This window comes from Diuraphis noxia, unplaced genomic scaffold (assembly GCF_037042655.1).
Source record: "Diuraphis noxia isolate RWA-SAM2 unplaced genomic scaffold, SU_Dnox_SAM2 contig0001, whole genome shotgun sequence".
Classification (NCBI taxonomy): Eukaryota; Metazoa; Arthropoda; class Insecta; order Hemiptera; family Aphididae; genus Diuraphis; species Diuraphis noxia.
The window spans coordinates 104,437,813-104,457,327 of NW_028301711.1; the positions used below are offsets into that span (position 1 = coordinate 104,437,813).

Consider the following 19,515-nt stretch of genomic DNA (forward strand, 5'->3'; position numbering starts at 1 on the left):
TTTACCTTTGATAATCCAGCATATTGTATTTTATCCACTTATTGGGTGCCAAATAGATATCTCACACTTAATGTATTATTATTAATATATTATTATGTATTGTAACATTTGCATAATCATTTTTATACTAAACCAAAGTACCTACCATCATTTAGAATTATAATAAAAACAATTATTTAACATATTAATATTCGAGTTACCTATTTTATTTCCTTCATTATTCATTTAAGGTCGTTACTATAATACTTGTGTTTAATCAACGCCTTGTCGTGAAGGCACCCTTAACGCCAATTATTATATTTGATTTTTGTTAAGAGCTGAACGCGACAGCCTTCTCTACAGAGAATTCCCCGTCCGTCTCTGTACTAACCCGACTCATCAACACGGACATGTGACTTGTCGTTAGCTCCCCAATTCGCAGCGCATTGAGAACGTCAATGAAAGTTGTATCACCTTGCTGCCTCATATTTTGCGTCAGCTCAATCAAAGTGAATAATTCCCACAAATGTGTAGCCAGTATCATGTGTCTTGGCTGACGGAAAACTGGTTGTCCCTTCACTGGCGGTATCTGCATCAGATCGCCAAACAGTAATACATTAATTCCTCCGAACATTTCCTCGGGACTCTTCAATTGTCGCAGTCGAGACTCGATCATGCACATCATTTCGTATGGCACCATAGAAATTTCGTCAATGAAGATAAACTCGACATCTTTCCATTCTAACCGCATGTGTTGAAGATATTGACCAGACAATAGTGGCATTTGTACGATTTGTTCAGCTTCTCGTTCTGCCAGGCTTTCATTGGCACGTTGCAGTGAATGTCACTTTTAATCGAGTTGTAATCGTTGTTGGCGCTGCTCTGTTGTTTCGGCACTTCTTCATTGCCTCATATATTGGCTGTAAGCATCGAGTCTGATTCGTTTAATAATACGATCTTCATTATCCCTGTTATCACGGTATTTATCACGAGCTTTCTCCAGGCGTCGTTTGCGTTGAGTGGCCGTCTCACTTAGTTTTGCAGATAATTCTCCAGTGTACTGTAAACCTAAAGTTGATGTCAGCGAACTCGACGAACAGCGCCGGCGGTAATACGAGCGCGCGTGATGAAAAATTTAAAAGTAAAGTTAAAAATTTAAACATAATATTGATAATATATTTTTATATTTTTGGTAGATGGTAGTTGTTATGGTTATATTATTATATTATTATACCTTTACTTCCTCGGAGATGACTTTGCACACCCGTCATCGCCTACCTGGAGGTCCGTGTCCCAAAATGATAACGGATTATTGTATTGTCATCCAAGACCAAGGTCTATACCAATTTTCAGAATTTTTCATCGTCAAAAAGTGCCTCAAATCGAGCGCGAAAGATTTGATTACAGACAAACAGACGTGAAAGCGACTTTAAGAAAAGTGTGTGAAAACGGAAATAGGCAACATTTTATTTATAAAAATCCATTGCAATTATTTTATTTTAATGTCTATGATATTATAATAATATTATAGTGTTATCCGCATTTGCTAGAAGTAATCGATTCCATAAGCAGTATGAGTACCTATATGTTGGATTGTGAATCGTTTTATTAAATTGTTAATGTAGGTACATTTGGTTATATATATTAGTAGTATATATATTTAAGAAAATAATACTAGAAATTATAATGTAGATTATACATTTATATTGGTATATTTGATATGATTGGCGTGTAAGCCGTAAGAAAAAGTGACAACTATTAAGTTAATTTTATCTAATGACTAAAATACTTAGGTTGTAACTGTTGTAGGTTCTTACAGTAAGTGAACAAAAAACAATTTGTATAATTCAACACTCGAACTCTGTGAATGATATTAATGTATATAGTTACTAATTTACTTATATATTAAACTTAACCTTCCTACCTATCTTCATACTTAACTTACGTAACTTTTTAGAATATCGCTTATGAACAATTTAATTGTAACATAATATTATAAAACATTTATGTTATGAGAATATAAATAAAATAACAAAAAAAATTCTTATATTATAAAGATGAGTCGATATTTTTGTTACTTAGTTATATATATTTTTTTTATTAATCTTACAATATTAATAAATATCTTGTGAATATAAAATTAAAAATATTAATGAAAAAAAATTAATTTGTGTTTAATAATGAATCACTAGACACTAATACCTAACTATCGGTCATTAATTTTTGTAATAAGATAACATCCTAACATCCATGATGCAGCCTACTTGCGTCCTAGAAAAGTAATAATATTCGCGCGTTTTTATTTATTTGACACTATGTTTTATTACAGACAAAATTCCCGATGATGAGCATTTTAAAAACGGTTCCAAAGATAGAGACAATTGGGAAGCAGATGATATCGAAAATGCAAACAAAAATGACGCTGGGATGTTTGCGTACACAAACGGCCATGTGAAATTTGACACACCGAAAGTTCCAGTTATTTTCGTACTCGGTAAGTACCTACCTATAAAGTTGCAACACCATCTTCGCAAACACCTATTTGACCGAAAGTTTTCGTATACAGGTGGACCTGGAAGTGGCAAGGTCACGCACTGTGACAACTTGATGATAGAAAAGCGCGGTATTGTCCACATTAACATGACCGACTTACTACAACAGTACACTGTTGGAAACGGTAAGTTTGTTTTGTTATATCATCAACGGTAAATTAAACATTTTAGTAGAAGGTCTACTTTTAGATTTACCGAGCGTCTGCGGTAGCTGGTTATTGATTTATGATCACGTTTGGTAATCGATAGCTTACTGTTTGAATACTCATAAAATGTACTTAACAAAAAAATTTTATATCATGCAAAACTAATATTTTTTTTAAATTTGAATTTATATTGTTAAAAATCATACAAAATTTTTATGTCTTATACTAAGCCAAATAAAATTATAATGTACACTGTACAGCCTAAATTATATTAGTATAAATATTATGTAATATTAATTCTTAATTGAGAGATATTTTGAGTTATTTCACTGAAAAAAAAAAACTAATATCTACGTATTGGTTTTTCATCAAACATCCATGGACAATGTTTAATTTTTTGAATTTGTATTTATATTAAACTCTTGAGATTTAAAATTACAATATAAAGTTATTTATAGTAAAATCATATAAAATAACATATCTAACTAAATAACTATCTAAAATAAAATGGAAACCATGTATGAATCTAAGCAGGAATTTTTAATTCAGTGGTTCATAATTATTGTACCTTTATAATTTTTATTAGTGATGAAAAACAAGATATCTTGCTTCTGTTCGTGTTTATATATAGTTATTATAATTTATAAAGTAAATGCGAAGCAATGCAACAGTTGATTATCATCGGTATCTATCATACCTACCTTGTTTTGTTTCTGTGCTGGAAATTAAAATGTTCTAACCCTTAATCAAAATCCAATTAATTATATAAATGGTAATAAAGAATATAATGTACTATTTAATAACATAAGTACTAAAATAGTGGTTAAATTTATTGGAGAGAAAGATCTCTCTATGACATTTTTTTAATACTTAATATCTTATACCAGTAAGTTATATTTGCAGTGATAATTTGAGTCATACAATAATGGAAACTTCATGTTACTTACGTCCTACAAAAATTCTTATAAGAATTGTTATCACTACTGTAGTCTGTAGGTAAATTGTGTCCTACATGTTTGAAAACCACTTAGGTAGTCATTAGCTAGGTAGGTATCATCGTATTTATTGATAGGTTATTTGTGTTTCGACGATATTTTCTAACGAAATAAATGTATATTGATGGAATTTAAAAAGAATAGGGGTGATAAAAAATATGTGGTAAAATTTATTTAAACTCAAATTCGCAAATCTAACAATAAAGAAATTAATGATATTCATATCTAATACGATTGTCACACTAAATTGACTTATAACAATGTTCAATTTTTTAATTAATTAATAAAATTATAACATATTTTGAACACATATAAATTTATTTTCTTCTGTTGTATCTATCTAGCTCTATAATTATGAAATTTTGGAAATTTAACAACCAATAATATTTAAAATTCTATTGATCATTGAATATAACGATATACTAGATAATGTTGTTGTATAACATATTCATTCTATGTATCAAGCTGTAATCCTGTATAATTATATTGATACGATAATATTTTGACACGAAATGGACGAAAATTATCCATCAATAAATACGAAAGGTAAGTTACATCTGAACTACGTATTAGGGCGCAAAAACGTTAGTATGATTGAGGCTCTAATTGTATGTTTTTTTTTATAATTGTTGAAGGTGACTCATATGTATATTTATTAATATAATACGCTTACAATTTGTATTACGCATTTGTAAATGTTTTAGTGACGTTTTATCAGACATCATAGTTGCGAGCATGGCGTAAATTTTTCCGTTCAAATTAAAATAATAATAATTTTTTATAGAATTTTATGAATTATCAAATATTTTTTCTTGTATCAGAAATTATTAATCATTTTTTTCCCTTTCTAATAAACTGTATTAATTATTACGTACAAAACATTATATTTTAACAATGTCGTGATTGTACGATAATTAATAAAAGAAAGCATTATTGTAAGGAGAATTCCTAAAAAAATTATCTATTGTGAATTAAAAAAAAGTAAAATTATAACCTCTCAAGCACATTTTCAAAAATTAAAGTTTGGATTTCGGATAAACAGAACAAGACTGAAAAGGATAGGTATTCTGCATACGACACAAATCACTGCTTAAAACTACATTTTAAATGTTATTATAATTTTTATAGTGAGCTTGATTATTTTCTAGAAAATGTTATGCTTTAGAATGTGTAATAATAATAAAAAAGGTGACCATAAAAAAAATGTATAAATGGCTTACTATAAAAAAAAATGCTTTTATATAAAAAAAGTGAAAAGTTAATGACCTACGTTTTCAAAGCCATTGCTCCCAGAAAAAAAAACATTTTTTTACTAACAGAGCAATGTATTGTGATTTGAAATTGAACTCTATGAGGACGTAATAAAAAAATAGAAAAATCATGGAATAAAAATGATAAGATTGATGAAAGAAGTGAGTTATAATTTTTTAGTCAAAATCGGTCAAATACACAAATATAATATTCATAATATATTACTCATTAAAAAATTATACATTTTAAATGTTTATTATGTATGATGTTAATACAATCAACAACATTGAAATATATAAATAAATCAATGATTAAACTACCTATATTACTATTTATTGTGTCCATTGACTTTAAGCCAACCTTGACATGTCAGAGCAAGCAGACTTAACAAAGCTATCGGCTCTGTCAAACTATACCGAAGGGTGGAAATATTCAACTCTTCTGTTGTGTGTACTGTATATTATATATATACATATAAGTTCTTTAAATTTTTTTGGTACTCCTGAATTCACTCACCTTTTCTTAAATGTCAGTGTTGTTCTGTGGTATATTCGAAGAGTATGTTTGGAGGTTATTAAGCCATCCATTTTAGCCATGTTATCAATTATTATTGAACTTTAAGAATATTAATTTTATCTTATAAATTATAATTATAAATATTTATTATCTATTGATCATAATAATTGAAATAATTATGCATTGTACAGATATTTTTCTTACTTAAAAATCAAAATTATAACTCATATGCGTGTAGACGTGTAGTGTATAGGGTTTTAAGATTTCATGAAATTTGAATATGACGTATTATAATGTATCTATTAGTTGTTTAACAAATCTATAACAATAGGTATAATAAATTTAAACATCATCTTTTCTTAAGTTATGAATTAGCCAACTTAACATCATTTTATTTATATGTTTGAACTCTTTTATTTTCCTCTAATAATATTAAATTATGGGATCATTAATAATATAGTTGATATTTGTGTATCCTTAAAACTTTTGAAATCTAAAATAAATCTAATTGAGTTTAATTTTTTTTTTTTAATATCCTAGCCGCCAAGTTTTTTCATATTCATTCTATATTCATAATTATTATTTTAATAACACGAACAATAACGTGGTAGTCTGTAAAAATTACTTTTGAAAATTACTTTTGTTAATTTCGTTGATTTCGACAAAATCTAATGAAATTATCATAGTGTTACTTCTTGTAAGTACCTATACCATTATATTTTTTGCATAAACTATTAAGTGATATTAATTACTGGAATAATAATTATAAAACTAATGTAAATTGTCTGCGCGATATAATATAAATACTAATATAATACTCTGAATTTAAATTATTGGTATAGAAAGAAATCAATCTTACATATTTTCATAGATACAAAAGGAAAGTTAAAGTTTTTCTTAAAAATAGTTTTCTATTGTCTAACATAAATTATTGTCACATTTAGTAAACTATAAAATTTACAGTCTCAAAAACTTTTATCACATAGATAGGATCATAGGTACTTAGGTACCGATATTCGAGAACACTATTTTTGATTTTCTTAATAGTTCAGCATTATATTATATCATATGAATTATAACTATCTATATTTTATAACAATCGTTAACAAATATTAAATATATACCAAACACATCAGAAACCGTATTAATATGAACTCGAGATCCACCAATACCTAATTATTTATTAACAGCGATAATTCGAAATGTTTGATGATAATAAATAAAATAACATGCAGAGATCTAATAAGATTATTATTATTATTTTGTTATAAAATAATGTTTTTTTTATTTTAATTAGGTATAAAATATTGATCGTTAATACCTTGATAGGATTCTAAATATTTTTCTTCAGATAAAACATTCTTTGAATTATGTTAAAGATTATGATTCATTTTTCTTATGATCCTTTTCACAACTTTGAACGTAAAAATGGCCAAAATGTAAAAATAATCTTAGACCGTCGCATTTTTACATTCTGGACATTGAAAAATGAAAAAGGAATGTTCAAAATAATGAATTTATTATATTGATTTTGGCAAACGTTTTAAGTTTACGAAGGCCAATCACCTACCTACCAATCAGGCCGTTACAATATTATAATGCTCCTATCGTTTGTCCCTGACCTGTTTCAATCGAATTGGGAACAGTTGACTATTTTGGTTGTAAAAGCGAAATTTGACGTGTTTACCAAAGGTCTGAAAAAGTCTCATACTCATTTTAACAGTAAAAACTTAAGAACCACACTAACATAATATTCTGGCCCGAAGTCCGTTCTTTGCTATATATTGAGTTTTAATCGAGGTCGATGGTAATGTATGAATGAAAAATATTTGATCGTAGCTCATATCTGTTTCTACGAATCACTGAGTAAATAGGTACTCAAACAGACTATAATTTTAAACTATAATTCTTTCATACATATTATCAGAAATGATAAGGGTGGATCAGTCCTGGTGATGAATTGTTTTAACGACTCGATTATCTTTTAAATTGTACAAAAAAATACGAAAAAATAGAGTGTATGTATAAAAATATAGTGTTTAAACGACAAACAGTCATATTAATTTATAACACTTTCCTGTGAAAACTGTGAAAATCAAATATGTATCATGCTTCAAATTAATACATCAAATATTCCAAAACAATACTGCCAACCGGTAAAGATTATGATAAGGATAATAAAATATAGGTAGTCAAAAATCCAAAATAGTGTTTGTAATTTTTAAAACAAATTGATTATCTATTAGTAATAATGGACACTATCGATAGTTAATATCGACTTTCATAATTATTGGCATGTGGTATTTTAAATTATTATTTTTATAATTGAGTGACTTTTTCTTTAATTAATGTCAATAATAACAGACTACTGGCTAATAAATGTATATCTCGTATTATACTCTATACTATTAAAACTTATTCGATTATTTTTTTTAATCTTTCGATTGTACCTATCTATCTTATTATAATCGACTTTAAATTTGGTGCAAATTGCATTTTCTATTTCTTACTATCTATGATGGTGCAAATTATAAACGCAGTTTAAAAATTTTGGTGCAAATTACAAATGTAAATATTTAGGATCAATTTTGATACAAATTGACTATGCCTCAAAAATTATCAGTGACAACGTGAAAACCATATTATTTAACTTTTTGCTACACGCTGGCTTACCTATTCTTTATATTATTGAGAACTTGGCTGCATTAAAAAATGGGACAGAGGAACTTACATTTACATGATTAGATTTATCAAATGTGAAATTGTACATAGATAAATAAAAGTTTCTGCTTAAAATATCCTTTGACGAATCGTTAAAATGAAAAAGAGATACGCTGATTTAATTCTGTAGAAAATTAAATGAAAAGTGTTGATGAAATATTATTTGTATTATATTATTAAACGATAATTTTTTATTTAAATAATAGTTATTTAATAAAATATGTATAATGTGTTATAAAACAAACATTTTTTTAAATACAAGATGCACCGGCACGTATGATAAAAGTGTAGGTGTTATGGAAGATTTGGGTTATTCCTAAAAAAGATAATCACTCCCCCTCTCTAAATATGACGTCCCAGATACGGGCCTGTTTGAATTCAGGATAAAAATAAGTTCGATAAGTACAATTTAAAGTTTAAATCAGGTAAAATAATATTAGGAAATAATTATTATCTCGTTTATATTAATAGTGCATAATAATTAATTATAATTGTTTAAAAAAAATATTACTTATCAAACTATTAAAGTGTCTGAATATTTATCGTAGGAGTTATACATATATATTTTGTAATGTATGGATAATAATTTCACGCAACCGTTATTCAGATATGGAAGACTTCAGCAAACTGTCCAGTAAAACAGTCACTGAAGTATTAATGTTGGAGTTGAAAATGTCTCCAGCGGCCAAAACGTTTTTGGTATCAGGATTCCCGAGAAGTATGCGCGATGTGGTTGAATACACAAATAAGGTACCTAATAAAATAATTATTTAGTTTTAAAATTGTATTAACTAAACCATATAATACTATTAAATTAATTTTGAATTTTACATTTAATTTTAATCTCAACCTACCCATAACATTGAATTTAAACATAACATAGTTTAATCTATGGTTATGTCTGTAAAATATTATTTACGCATATTATTATACGACATAATTGTGGTTGGTTTGTTTAGATAAAAGTTGTAAACGGAGTTATTTTAATATCGTGGAATCAAAACGTGCTTGAACGCCAAATCGATTACGGCGCAAAGTTAGGACATGTCGTTTTGAGTCTGGCCAGGATGGAGCTGAACAACTTCTATAAAAACGTTACTCCGGTGTCGGACTTTTACGACCAGAGGGGAATGCTCATTTCGGTGAGTGTTAAATCGAAACGAAAATCGTCATAAATAACTACCATCGTAAGCTATGTTATGCAATAATTTCCAAAACGTGTTTTTCTGGAAACAATTAAATAGTTTTTAACACTTCATTAGTTTTTAGAGTAAAAATAATATATTTTTAATGTTTAAAAATAAATAATAATATTATTATATATCTTACAAGCACTATTGGACACACAAAAAAGATTATAAATTTGTATGGATTTTAATGGGCTTACTCCATATTGGCTTAGTTATATTTAAATTTAAAAAAAAAACATTAAGTAGATAGATGCATTTTTATTTGGAATTTATACCAAATATCTTCTGATATCATTGGCATTTTGAGTTCGTCATATTAATGACTAATGAGATACGCTTTTATTATGTGTTTTAAAATTTTAGATATTTTAATTAATGTAATCACATGCACATTTTTAGTATTAGATGTGATAACATCACTTTTAAATATCTTAAATTCTAAAACTTAACCTAATGAATACATTAAATGAATTTTTTTAGATAATGATAATATTATTAAAATATTATTAGCAATTTCATTTTGGGACCAATATAAAATTTGCACCAAATATTTGAATTTTATTTGAAAATAGTTTAATGAACTGCTCTGTAAATACAATTATTAGGTTGAAACTACAGTAACTTACTGTTTCTTGTTCTAAAATTTGAACATAATCACTGCTTAATTTCTTTTTAATGAATTTATGTTTCTATAACCACCTTCTATGTTATTTTGTTATTGATCTATATGAATTTCTAGTGAGAAAATTTTAATTTTTTTACGGAATCGATAAACAATTTACTTATTTATCGATTGCCACCAAATTGGTACTAGATGTCTACAAAAATTGAATTCTAATGGAAGAATTAAAATAAAATGACTATTCGGATCTGAAGTGTGGGTGTGCGTGTACGTTTTAAGTTGCTGTACACGTGTTGTTATGTTCGAAGGTGAACGGCGAGCGGAGTCCGACTGAAGTTTATAACGACTTCCGGTCCTCGGTACTTCAAATATTGAGCGCTCACAAAAGTCCGACGACGGTAGCAGTGACCAACGGTACCGTGCCAGTGGACAGATCGGGTACCGGACAACCGGAAGTCGTCGCCGAGCGCCCGACCAGCAACCACACCGTTGATATCGTGCCAGAACCACGGGCCACAGACCTTGTTTTGAAACCAGAAACGTTTCCGCGAACCATTTGTGTTGTGGGTGAGTGCTATAGTGTCAATAATACAAACGGGTAAACTGTCACTTTCTACGGTTCTTTGTTTGAACTGCATAACGCGTATACTTTGTACGGTAAGGTAAAACTTTAGATTGCAGAACGCGAACAGTTTGTATTCTTATATACACAAAGTATATATTAATGTATAGTTGTACCCTAGTGTCCCTAGTAGCATAGTATACTGGTTCTATACGATTTGTAGAAATATTTCCTATACACGTAGTAATAGAACATTTCCAACGTATATCGCTTAAATTTTATCTTAATATTGTGTAGCCAAAACCATCTTTAAAAAGTGTTGGTCTTTTTAATAAAATTATATATACTATAAACATATGTATATATTTTAATACTTTATATATATAATATAGTACAAAGTGTCCGCTACCTAGTAATGTACCTTTTTACTTGACCGTACAAAATGTCCGTGATTCGCACTTTTAATGCTCGACCGTACAAAGTGACCTAGAACCATATAAACGTTGTAGGTATCACACGAAATGATGAGCAGATTGAATTTTAGACACTTTGTGTTAGTTTGACATTTTTTCTAGATCAGTCAAACTAATACCTTAAATGTACCTTTACACTCTATATTAGATAAATCACCCAATACCGTTCCATGGATATTTCATTCAACCCACAAACATGAAATGTATTTTATAATTTTTTTTTTTTTTTTGATGGTGAATTAAATGAGTGAATTTAGTTCTGATACTTTATGATGATCTATGATTGGGCAATATAGTTGATACCAGTTTTTATAATAAATTCGCTAAGCAGATGTATATTTCAAATACATTTTTAGCAAAATGTAATAAAAATAATTTTCTTGTTCTATTTCTATATGATAATTATGTTAATAAGCTTGAACATTATTTTTGAATGCATTTTTTGTGTGTTTTTGAGACAAAATATATTTCAACCTACTGCAGTTTAATACTTATGTATATTTGTCTAACTTGTTTATTGGTCGTTTGATTCTGACTGGATAGTTTTGTTGGCTTTTTGTTTGTTGGTCAAAAATAATTAATTCGTGAATTGGTGCATGCAGGTGGCCCTGGCAGCAACAAGAGTTCATTGTGCCAAAAAGTACTCCGGGCCAACGCTGGTTGGGGGCATGTTAGCGTAGGACCTTTAATGAGATCACTGGCGTCGTCCTTAGATTCGCTTCAAGAGACGATCAGTTGTGGTCACATCGTTGAAGAGGTGATGATAAGAATATTATTACTGGAATTAGTTTATATCACTAATTGTATTTTTGTTTTTATATCATTCCAGTCGATAGTTCACGAAATATTAGATAAGGAGTTACTCAAGTATAAAAATGCAGATGGTATTGTAATCGATGGTTACCCAAGAAATATTGGACAGCTCAACTATTTTGAAAAAAAGGTACCTATCATACTAAAAAAACGTAATTCGTTGGGTTACAAACTACATAAAAAAAGTAATTTGTTATGTAACTTATTTAAAATTAACTTAACTTTTTAATTATGGTCAGTGCTTAACCTTGATTATAATATGGATTATTTCATATTATGTGTCTTCTATTATATTAGATATTATATTCTATCATTAATTACTTTTGTGTTATAATAAAAACAATATAATGTGAAATATGTGTTTAATAACGTCTAAAACATTATTTTCAGTATGCTCAACGGCCGAAGTTGATATTATTGGATTGCTCAAAGTTGCAGTTAGGTCGCGGAAGGTTAGACGACAGCGTGTCGGCGTTTCGCCGGCGTCTGCAGAGTTTCCGCGAGCAAACTCTACCAATGCTCAAGGCACTGGACAAAGATAACCGTTTAGCCGTTGTGAGTAAATGGCAGAACGTTAAAATGTAAAATTAACCTTTTAATTAACTACGAAACAGGTAGAATTTTTCGTGTATCTACTCTTGTTACAAAATAGTAAGAGAGGTATAAAAATTCGTATCATAGTAATCATGATGGTTTATTGATTTTTAATTTGAATAATGTTAAGTTTTATACATATAGGTAATGTAAAATAATTAATATGAATATAAACAAAAAAGGTTAGGTTAGAGTGGGTTTGGCGATGATTATTAAAAAAAATAAGCGCGGGGCGATATCGGTCTTGGCGGATCTAGGCCGAATGACTGCTCACCCTTTAGCCTTCCTTTAGAGAAGGTGGCCGAATGGAGTGATCAACACTAACCAGTGGCTCGTCGTGATCTCTTATATGTTAGTTGCCGGTGTTGTCGATGAGATAGAAGACAGGGTTACATCTGGCGTTTCTGGCCGTACACACAGCTGTTTGGAATTCTCAATGCCTATCCACGCACTCTATTAGAAGTATCAGGTCTACCGCGTCGGTCTGACGGTACTGGTACCGCCGGACGGCGAGCCGTAAGCGGTTTATAGTATAATAGGAACACGAAGCATTTTGTTTTTTTACAACTAGCTGAACCCGTGCACTTCGTAACCCGTTGAAAAGCCTACACTTAAATGTCTCCAATTGTGTGTTAAAATCGTTACCATTGGTCAAGCTAGCAGTATTTTTTTTATATATATAGATAGATAATGGTTAAGAGGACGCTACACCTGCATGTGTTGTCACCGTCTTACACGCGTACTACATGGCAAATTTTTGTTCGCTAGATTCAATAGTGTGCTGTTAGTTTTGATATTAGAGTGAATTGACCCATTATCAAACTTTTAGGTAGGAACATTATCTGTGTTCTCATGTTGGTTTTTTACGATATTTTAATTTTTAAATGAGTTATGAGCATGTTAAGTGTGAATATTTGAAAATTCACATAACTCATTTAAAAATTAAAATATCGTAAAAAACCAACATGAGAACAAAGATAATGTTCCTACCAAAAAGTTTGATAATGCGTCAATTTACCCTAATATCAAAACTAACAGCACAATATTAAATCTAGCGAATGAAAATTTGCTATGTAGTACGCGTGTAAGACGGAGACGACACATGCGGGTGTAGCGTCCTCTTAAAATATACTTAATAGTAATATTACATTGATAATCAATTAATTTTATTATTATGTAATTTTATTCGTTTTATTTAGAAAAGTCTGACAATTCAAGTACTTAATTGAATTATATTTATTGAAATGCATTTGGATACACAATATTTTTGTTCTTCCTTCTGATGGGTACACAAATAAATCAGAAGGCTTTTCAATGAGCGATTATTCCACATATGCAAGCATGTATTTTTCAAATTCAGTTTACACACTTGTAGCGATTTTCCTTGTGCTTTATTGATGGTCATTGCAAAGGTGAGTCGTACCAAAAACTGCAAAGTTTGAATTCAAGGCATATCTGTTAGAATAATTGGGATGCGTAGCAACAGTACATCTTAGCCTTTAAACTTTCCGTTTAAAATTGTTTTTTTTTTCGCTAATGTTGTTCATCAACTTTTTCACTGAAAGCCTGGCCTTTACGCAATTGGGCTGACGTGGTGAAAGCTCGTGTTCAACCAACGATATTAGTCGTTCGGCCCTACCACATATAGGTACTAGGGAAACAGTTATTCTGGATCATAAGATGGGACGTAGTTCTCCACCGGTAGCGCGTAACTTAAGCAAGCGGCTACTACTTAGCTGAAAGGAGCTCAGGATGACGGTACATAAGTGGCTGGGGGGGAGGGTTCGGCTAATCCCCTGGTACAGTGGGTGGTTTTTCCTATGTATTCCGGTGTTGCTAGACTTCATGTGGCGTCGGGAAGAGGTTGTTATGATTCCGGCGATGTGTGTTGTCAATAGGTTAGTGACGGTGCGGATCGTGGATTGTGGATGTAATACCTGTTGCGTCATTAAGTGTGCTTATTGGTCGTTAGTGGTCCTGAAAAGGACAATTTATGTCATACTACGTTACAATATATATATAGGTATATATGTATTATTCAAGGTTTATCAACACCTCCAGACTAAATAAGACACGGAGGTCAATAATCACCATGTTTCACTCAAAGTATCTGTTAAGTTTCAAATTTTCTGTTTTGTGGAGTTTAATTTTATTTTTGTTCGGTTTAATTATAATAATAATAATAATAATAATAAATAATTTTCGTTTCAATTAAAATAAATTAAATTACAGTTGGGTGTTTTTATGAATACCATAAGACTGTTCTTTTTCCAGTATTTCAGGGTTGTATAGTTTTATGGTTTTTTTTTGTAAATGTAATACTTAGTAGGTATGCTAATTTTTGGTTTTGTAATAATTAAATTAATAAAAATTAAAATCATATAAACTTAAATTTTTATAATCAGTGAACGTTTAGATAAAATGTGTGAATGTTTATTTAACTTAACTGCTTTATTAATCAGTTGGTTTAAATTTGAAATTAAGATTCCGTGGTGAGGTTCAGAGGATCCTTAAAAAATGTCTGAATTCTGAATTCACTGAGATGTGTGTGTTTTAATTCCTCAGGTGGACGGTAACACCGACGATAAGCGAGTTCAAGAGACGTTCATCAGCACGCTTGTGGAGACAATGAAGGGCGAGAACTTTCCAGTTTTCCACAGGGATGACGACGACCACGGTGACGACGTCAACACTGACATCGACCCAGAAAAACAAACCACGCCAGCCGTGGTGGTAGGACACGTGGTTTCAGGGCCAGCAGTGCCACGTCAAAACGGACATTTACCGAACAAAACCAACGAAGACAACAACAATCGGGAACAGCATTTGCGTTACGATGTGCGGAACATGTACGCTCAAATAGGATCATATGCAAACGAACCCACACTGTAAAACGTTTAAACCAGTGGTGTGGTGAAGAGGTAATCGAAAGGTGACCGTCTCCGAGTTTCTTAAGGGGTGGTGGACCGGAAATAACCTGCTATACATGGTTGTTTATGATATTAACTATAGTACTTATTTTAGTATCAATTAGAAGAGGAAGTTACAAATATGACGACAGTTAACTCGCCTTCCTCGGGTTATCAGCGCTGTAGGGTGGAAGTGAAGCATTAGAAACTAACCTCAGAAAAAATGTCAAGATCACCTTGCCACTGGTTCAAACTGTTTTTTAAATGGACATTTATTATTTTATAATCATTTGTATAGATATGCCCAACCATCGTAGGTATTATCATAATGCAGAGGTGTTTATTGTTGAAGTCAGCGGTCCACACTACGTGGCATTTAAAAAAATCTATGTGGTCTAAAAACGCACTAAAACTGAATTTTACATTTTAAAATTCAAAATTCTACACTTAAGGAAATAAAATAAAGTACTTATATTAAACTAACATTTTTTAACTTTTATATTTTATAATCGTTATCATTCAAAATTGAACTATGTAGGTACCTAAATCTTTACACCCGGTGGAAAAATATACTCACAAAGGTCATTTTATTTTTGTGTCAATGGTATGCGTGAATGCTAATGCAAATGCATGCAGCCTTAAATAATTTTTGGCATTTTGGCAGGTTTCGAAATCCTAGTGGGGACCACTGCTTTAAATCACGGCTTGTGCGGGATTGTATGTCATTCTAGTGCAGCTCTGGTTCCGACCAGAACAATAATTATTGAATTATAAGCATGCAACTTATTTTCTTATTTTTCTCATTATGGCTTAGGTAAATTAATGTGCGTAAGATACAATAGTAATTGTCATTCGATTGAGTATAATGCATATCGAACCAAATAAGGTCGTGGACATATTTAAATTCTGGCCGTGTCGCTTACGATGGTTGTAAATATTATAATAATGTACATGAGGTACATATACGTCAGGGGCGTCTTCGAAGGGTGGAAAAGTTGGAGGTCCCACCTTCACATATTTCGTAAGTTTAAAAAAATCTTATTTATTTATGGTTAATCTTAGTTAATTCTGTGACTCAATTGTTTCTAATTTACATGAATGTATTGATAAAATTTTATGTGAATGATTATAAACGCATATTCTTACTGGTTACTATGTAATAACTAATAAGTAATTAAGTTAAATTACATAAGTAAGTTTACATTACATTTTGTTGCTTAATTATGTTATGAGGAAAAAATTCTGTATTCGAAATCTCTTGAGAGGATGTTGAGTCATGCAAAATGTGTTGTCTAATGAACGAACAATACATAAAAAATTAAGATCAACCATCCATTTTACTTTGTTATTTTTAATGCTAAAGTAATTTTACCTCATTAAAAGTAAGAATTTTACCTAGAGTCTTGATTAGTGATTTTTCGATATTTAAATTTAAAAACAAGTTAGTGATATAAGCATAGTTTTTAAATTAAACATTTTTTTAAATAATTAAATACTTATAATTAGGGCTTGAATTTTTATGTGGTAAATACCCACAAAGTAAAACCTGCCGATAAAATGGCTAAATATACCCATAAGACCCGATTTTTAACAATTCAAAGCAAAGTTTTTTATTTGAATTGCTTATGGTAATTAAAATAAATTGTATAGAAAAAAATAAAAATAAGAAATTAATCATTTATTTGTATAGGAAGTTTTAGTTTTTAATGTTGACGATTTTGATTTTCGGAGTGGATATATCTACATTTAGCGTTCACAACAGTTGATGAACGAATTTAAATTTAATGTTTTCATCAACAATTATTAAATATTAAAAATATACCTCGTATCAATTAATAAAGGATAGTAAAAAGTGAATTGACCTATTATCAAACTTTTAGAGTAAGACATTATCTGTACTACTTGAGTACAGGTTGGATTTTCATACAAATTATGAGCAATTTTTTACTTAGTAATACTTAGTACTTAGTAATATTTTACTTGCCCATATCTTACCTGAAAATTTAAAAATCGGGAAAAATTGCTGACGATTGAGCATAGATAATTTTCTCAACTAAAAGTTTGATAATAGATCAACTAAATTTAATATTCAAACTAACAGGACATTATTGAAACTAGAGAACGAAATGTAACCGTGTTTGTCCTCTTAAAAATTATTGATGAAATAGACTTAGAACTAATTTCAAATTTTTAAAGGATCAAATATGGCTTTAAAAGTGAAAAATATACTCTAAAAACAATCGTATTTTTAGTCACACCTTCATGGAAAATATTTTGTGTATGACATAATTTATGACCAAAAAAAAATATGCATATACAAACAAATTTAAATTTTATTCAAAATTGCTTTAAAATTAAAATACAAATAAATGAATTTAATTGACACCCACATAATAATAGTTTAACGTTTAACTTTAATAGTAGGTGAATAAACTATAACATTAAAAATAACAAGGTAATATACTGAACGTAAAATATGTCATCTCTAAGACTCTAAGACGGAAATCTCACATTTGGATACATCATCTTAAAATACGTTAATAAAAATAAAAATAAAAATAAATGTATATATTGTATTAAGCAATTTAATAGGTAAATAGGTACTAAATATTAAATAATATAATAAGCAAAGACTGAGTTTATATGTTTAGTTTCTACTCTCCCCTCTTCCTAAATATGGATGCCTTAGGACGCCCTTGATGTACGTTGTGTGCGAATATGTCAATCAATATAAAACTCATCTATTTTTAGAACTTTCGCTTTGATAATTAATATGTTTATCACTTTTCAACCGATTAACGTTGAAGGATATTTTTATTTAAATTTAATTTTTAATTCTTATTAATTTTGACCTAAGCCTTATAAATATGAAATAAATCATTTTCACCGGTGCACTAAATCCAAATAAAATTGTCAGGTGCAATGAAAGACGAGAGTGCGTTCGCTGCATATTAGTGCACAGGTCTGTGCTTTGAAAAAATTATTATAGTCATCCATTGCGTACCATTATTATAACGCGTTATACATTGATTGTCTAAGGGCGCTGACTTCGGAAATCGAATCTCGAACAAAACTTATATACGTACTATTAATGATAAAAATAGTAATAATGATAATAAGAACAACTATGAAGATAATATTTTACTATTGTTTTATTTGTATTAATTTTTCGTTTTTTATTCTTTCTAAAATGCAATAAAATTGAATAACTGGTGTACAAATAGACGTTATGAGTAATGATAAAATCATTTGTATATTGTCATGTACTTTTGATATGTTTTTATTGTTGAATAAATTGTACTTGAATAAAAATAATTTTTTCATTGTATACTGTGAATATTTTCTATATAGCATATTGCATATGGAAAAAAATATAAACATGATAATCTAACTATATAAATGTGAAATGAAGATTTGTGTATGAGGTAAACTCTGAAACTATTTATCAGAACTTCATGATTATTTTTTTTTAATGAAAGAGCGCATCGTAGAGCAGGTTTTCGGTATAAATTTTCTCCAATAAAGTTAGTTAGCTTAGCGTTTACCTTTTTTTTATTTTTAAATTCCATGTTTTGATCATTTGGATTGCGATAATTTTGATTAGACTGCGTATAATGCGATGATGGTACTTAATTTATTTGATACATTTTTAAGGTATCATATCAATCACCTCTAATAATTGATATCGTTTAGTTGAAAATTTAATCACCACCGCTATAGCAGGTAACGTATCTCTGGTCACTACTGATTCCCAATTGCGTATTGCATTATAATCTAATTTTACCAAAATCACATGCAATAATAATGCCTCCCAGGCCTCTGAATCATGACCTAACGCTTTAAACGCTTGCGTATTCATATTTAAATCAGCCGTAAACTTTCTTAAACATACACTTGACTATTTTTGCATAGATTCTAATTCATACATATTTTCTGTATAAGATTGTATGAGAATAGGTACGCTTATTATCGTACCGTCCAACAACGATATTCCATGCAATCGAGTAATCGTAACCTGAAGTTCCTAATTTTTGTATCAGAGTCGATGGGTCCCCATGCAAATACATTTTTTGCACACCTATAGTCTATACTATAGTTGGATTTAAATGTGCCATGGACAAAAATAAATCCTAAAACGTTGACCACTCTTCAAATTTTTCCTAAAAGGACGGTTATTCTAGCTGCCTACTTG

General features: G+C 29.7%; 1 protein-coding gene across 3 annotated transcripts in view; it reads left to right on the plus strand.

The window, feature by feature from the left end:
- Positions 1–16,654, plus strand: part of LOC107168229 (adenylate kinase isoenzyme 5) — a 43,394-nt gene extending 26,740 nt beyond the window's left edge. The window contains exons 3-12 of one of the 3 annotated variants that reach the window (XM_015517562.2): positions 2,309–2,473; positions 2,546–2,656; positions 8,768–8,910; positions 9,120–9,302; positions 10,281–10,539; positions 11,610–11,764; positions 11,837–11,950; positions 12,211–12,375; positions 14,980–15,346; positions 15,439–16,654. In XM_015517562.2, the coding sequence (XP_015373048.1) occupies positions 2,309–2,473; positions 2,546–2,656; positions 8,768–8,910; positions 9,120–9,302; positions 10,281–10,539; positions 11,610–11,764; positions 11,837–11,950; positions 12,211–12,375; positions 14,980–15,306 (1,622 nt within the window). In that variant the 3' untranslated portion in view covers positions 15,307–15,346; positions 15,439–16,654. Of the gene's footprint in view, positions 1–2,308; positions 2,474–2,545; positions 2,657–8,767; positions 8,911–9,119; positions 9,303–10,280; positions 10,540–11,609; positions 11,765–11,836; positions 11,951–12,210; positions 12,376–14,979 lie in introns of all 3 variants that reach the window. The other 2 variants (XM_015517563.2, XM_015517561.2) reach the window with 2 other exon arrangements.
- Positions 16,655–19,515: the final 2,861 nt, after the last annotated feature.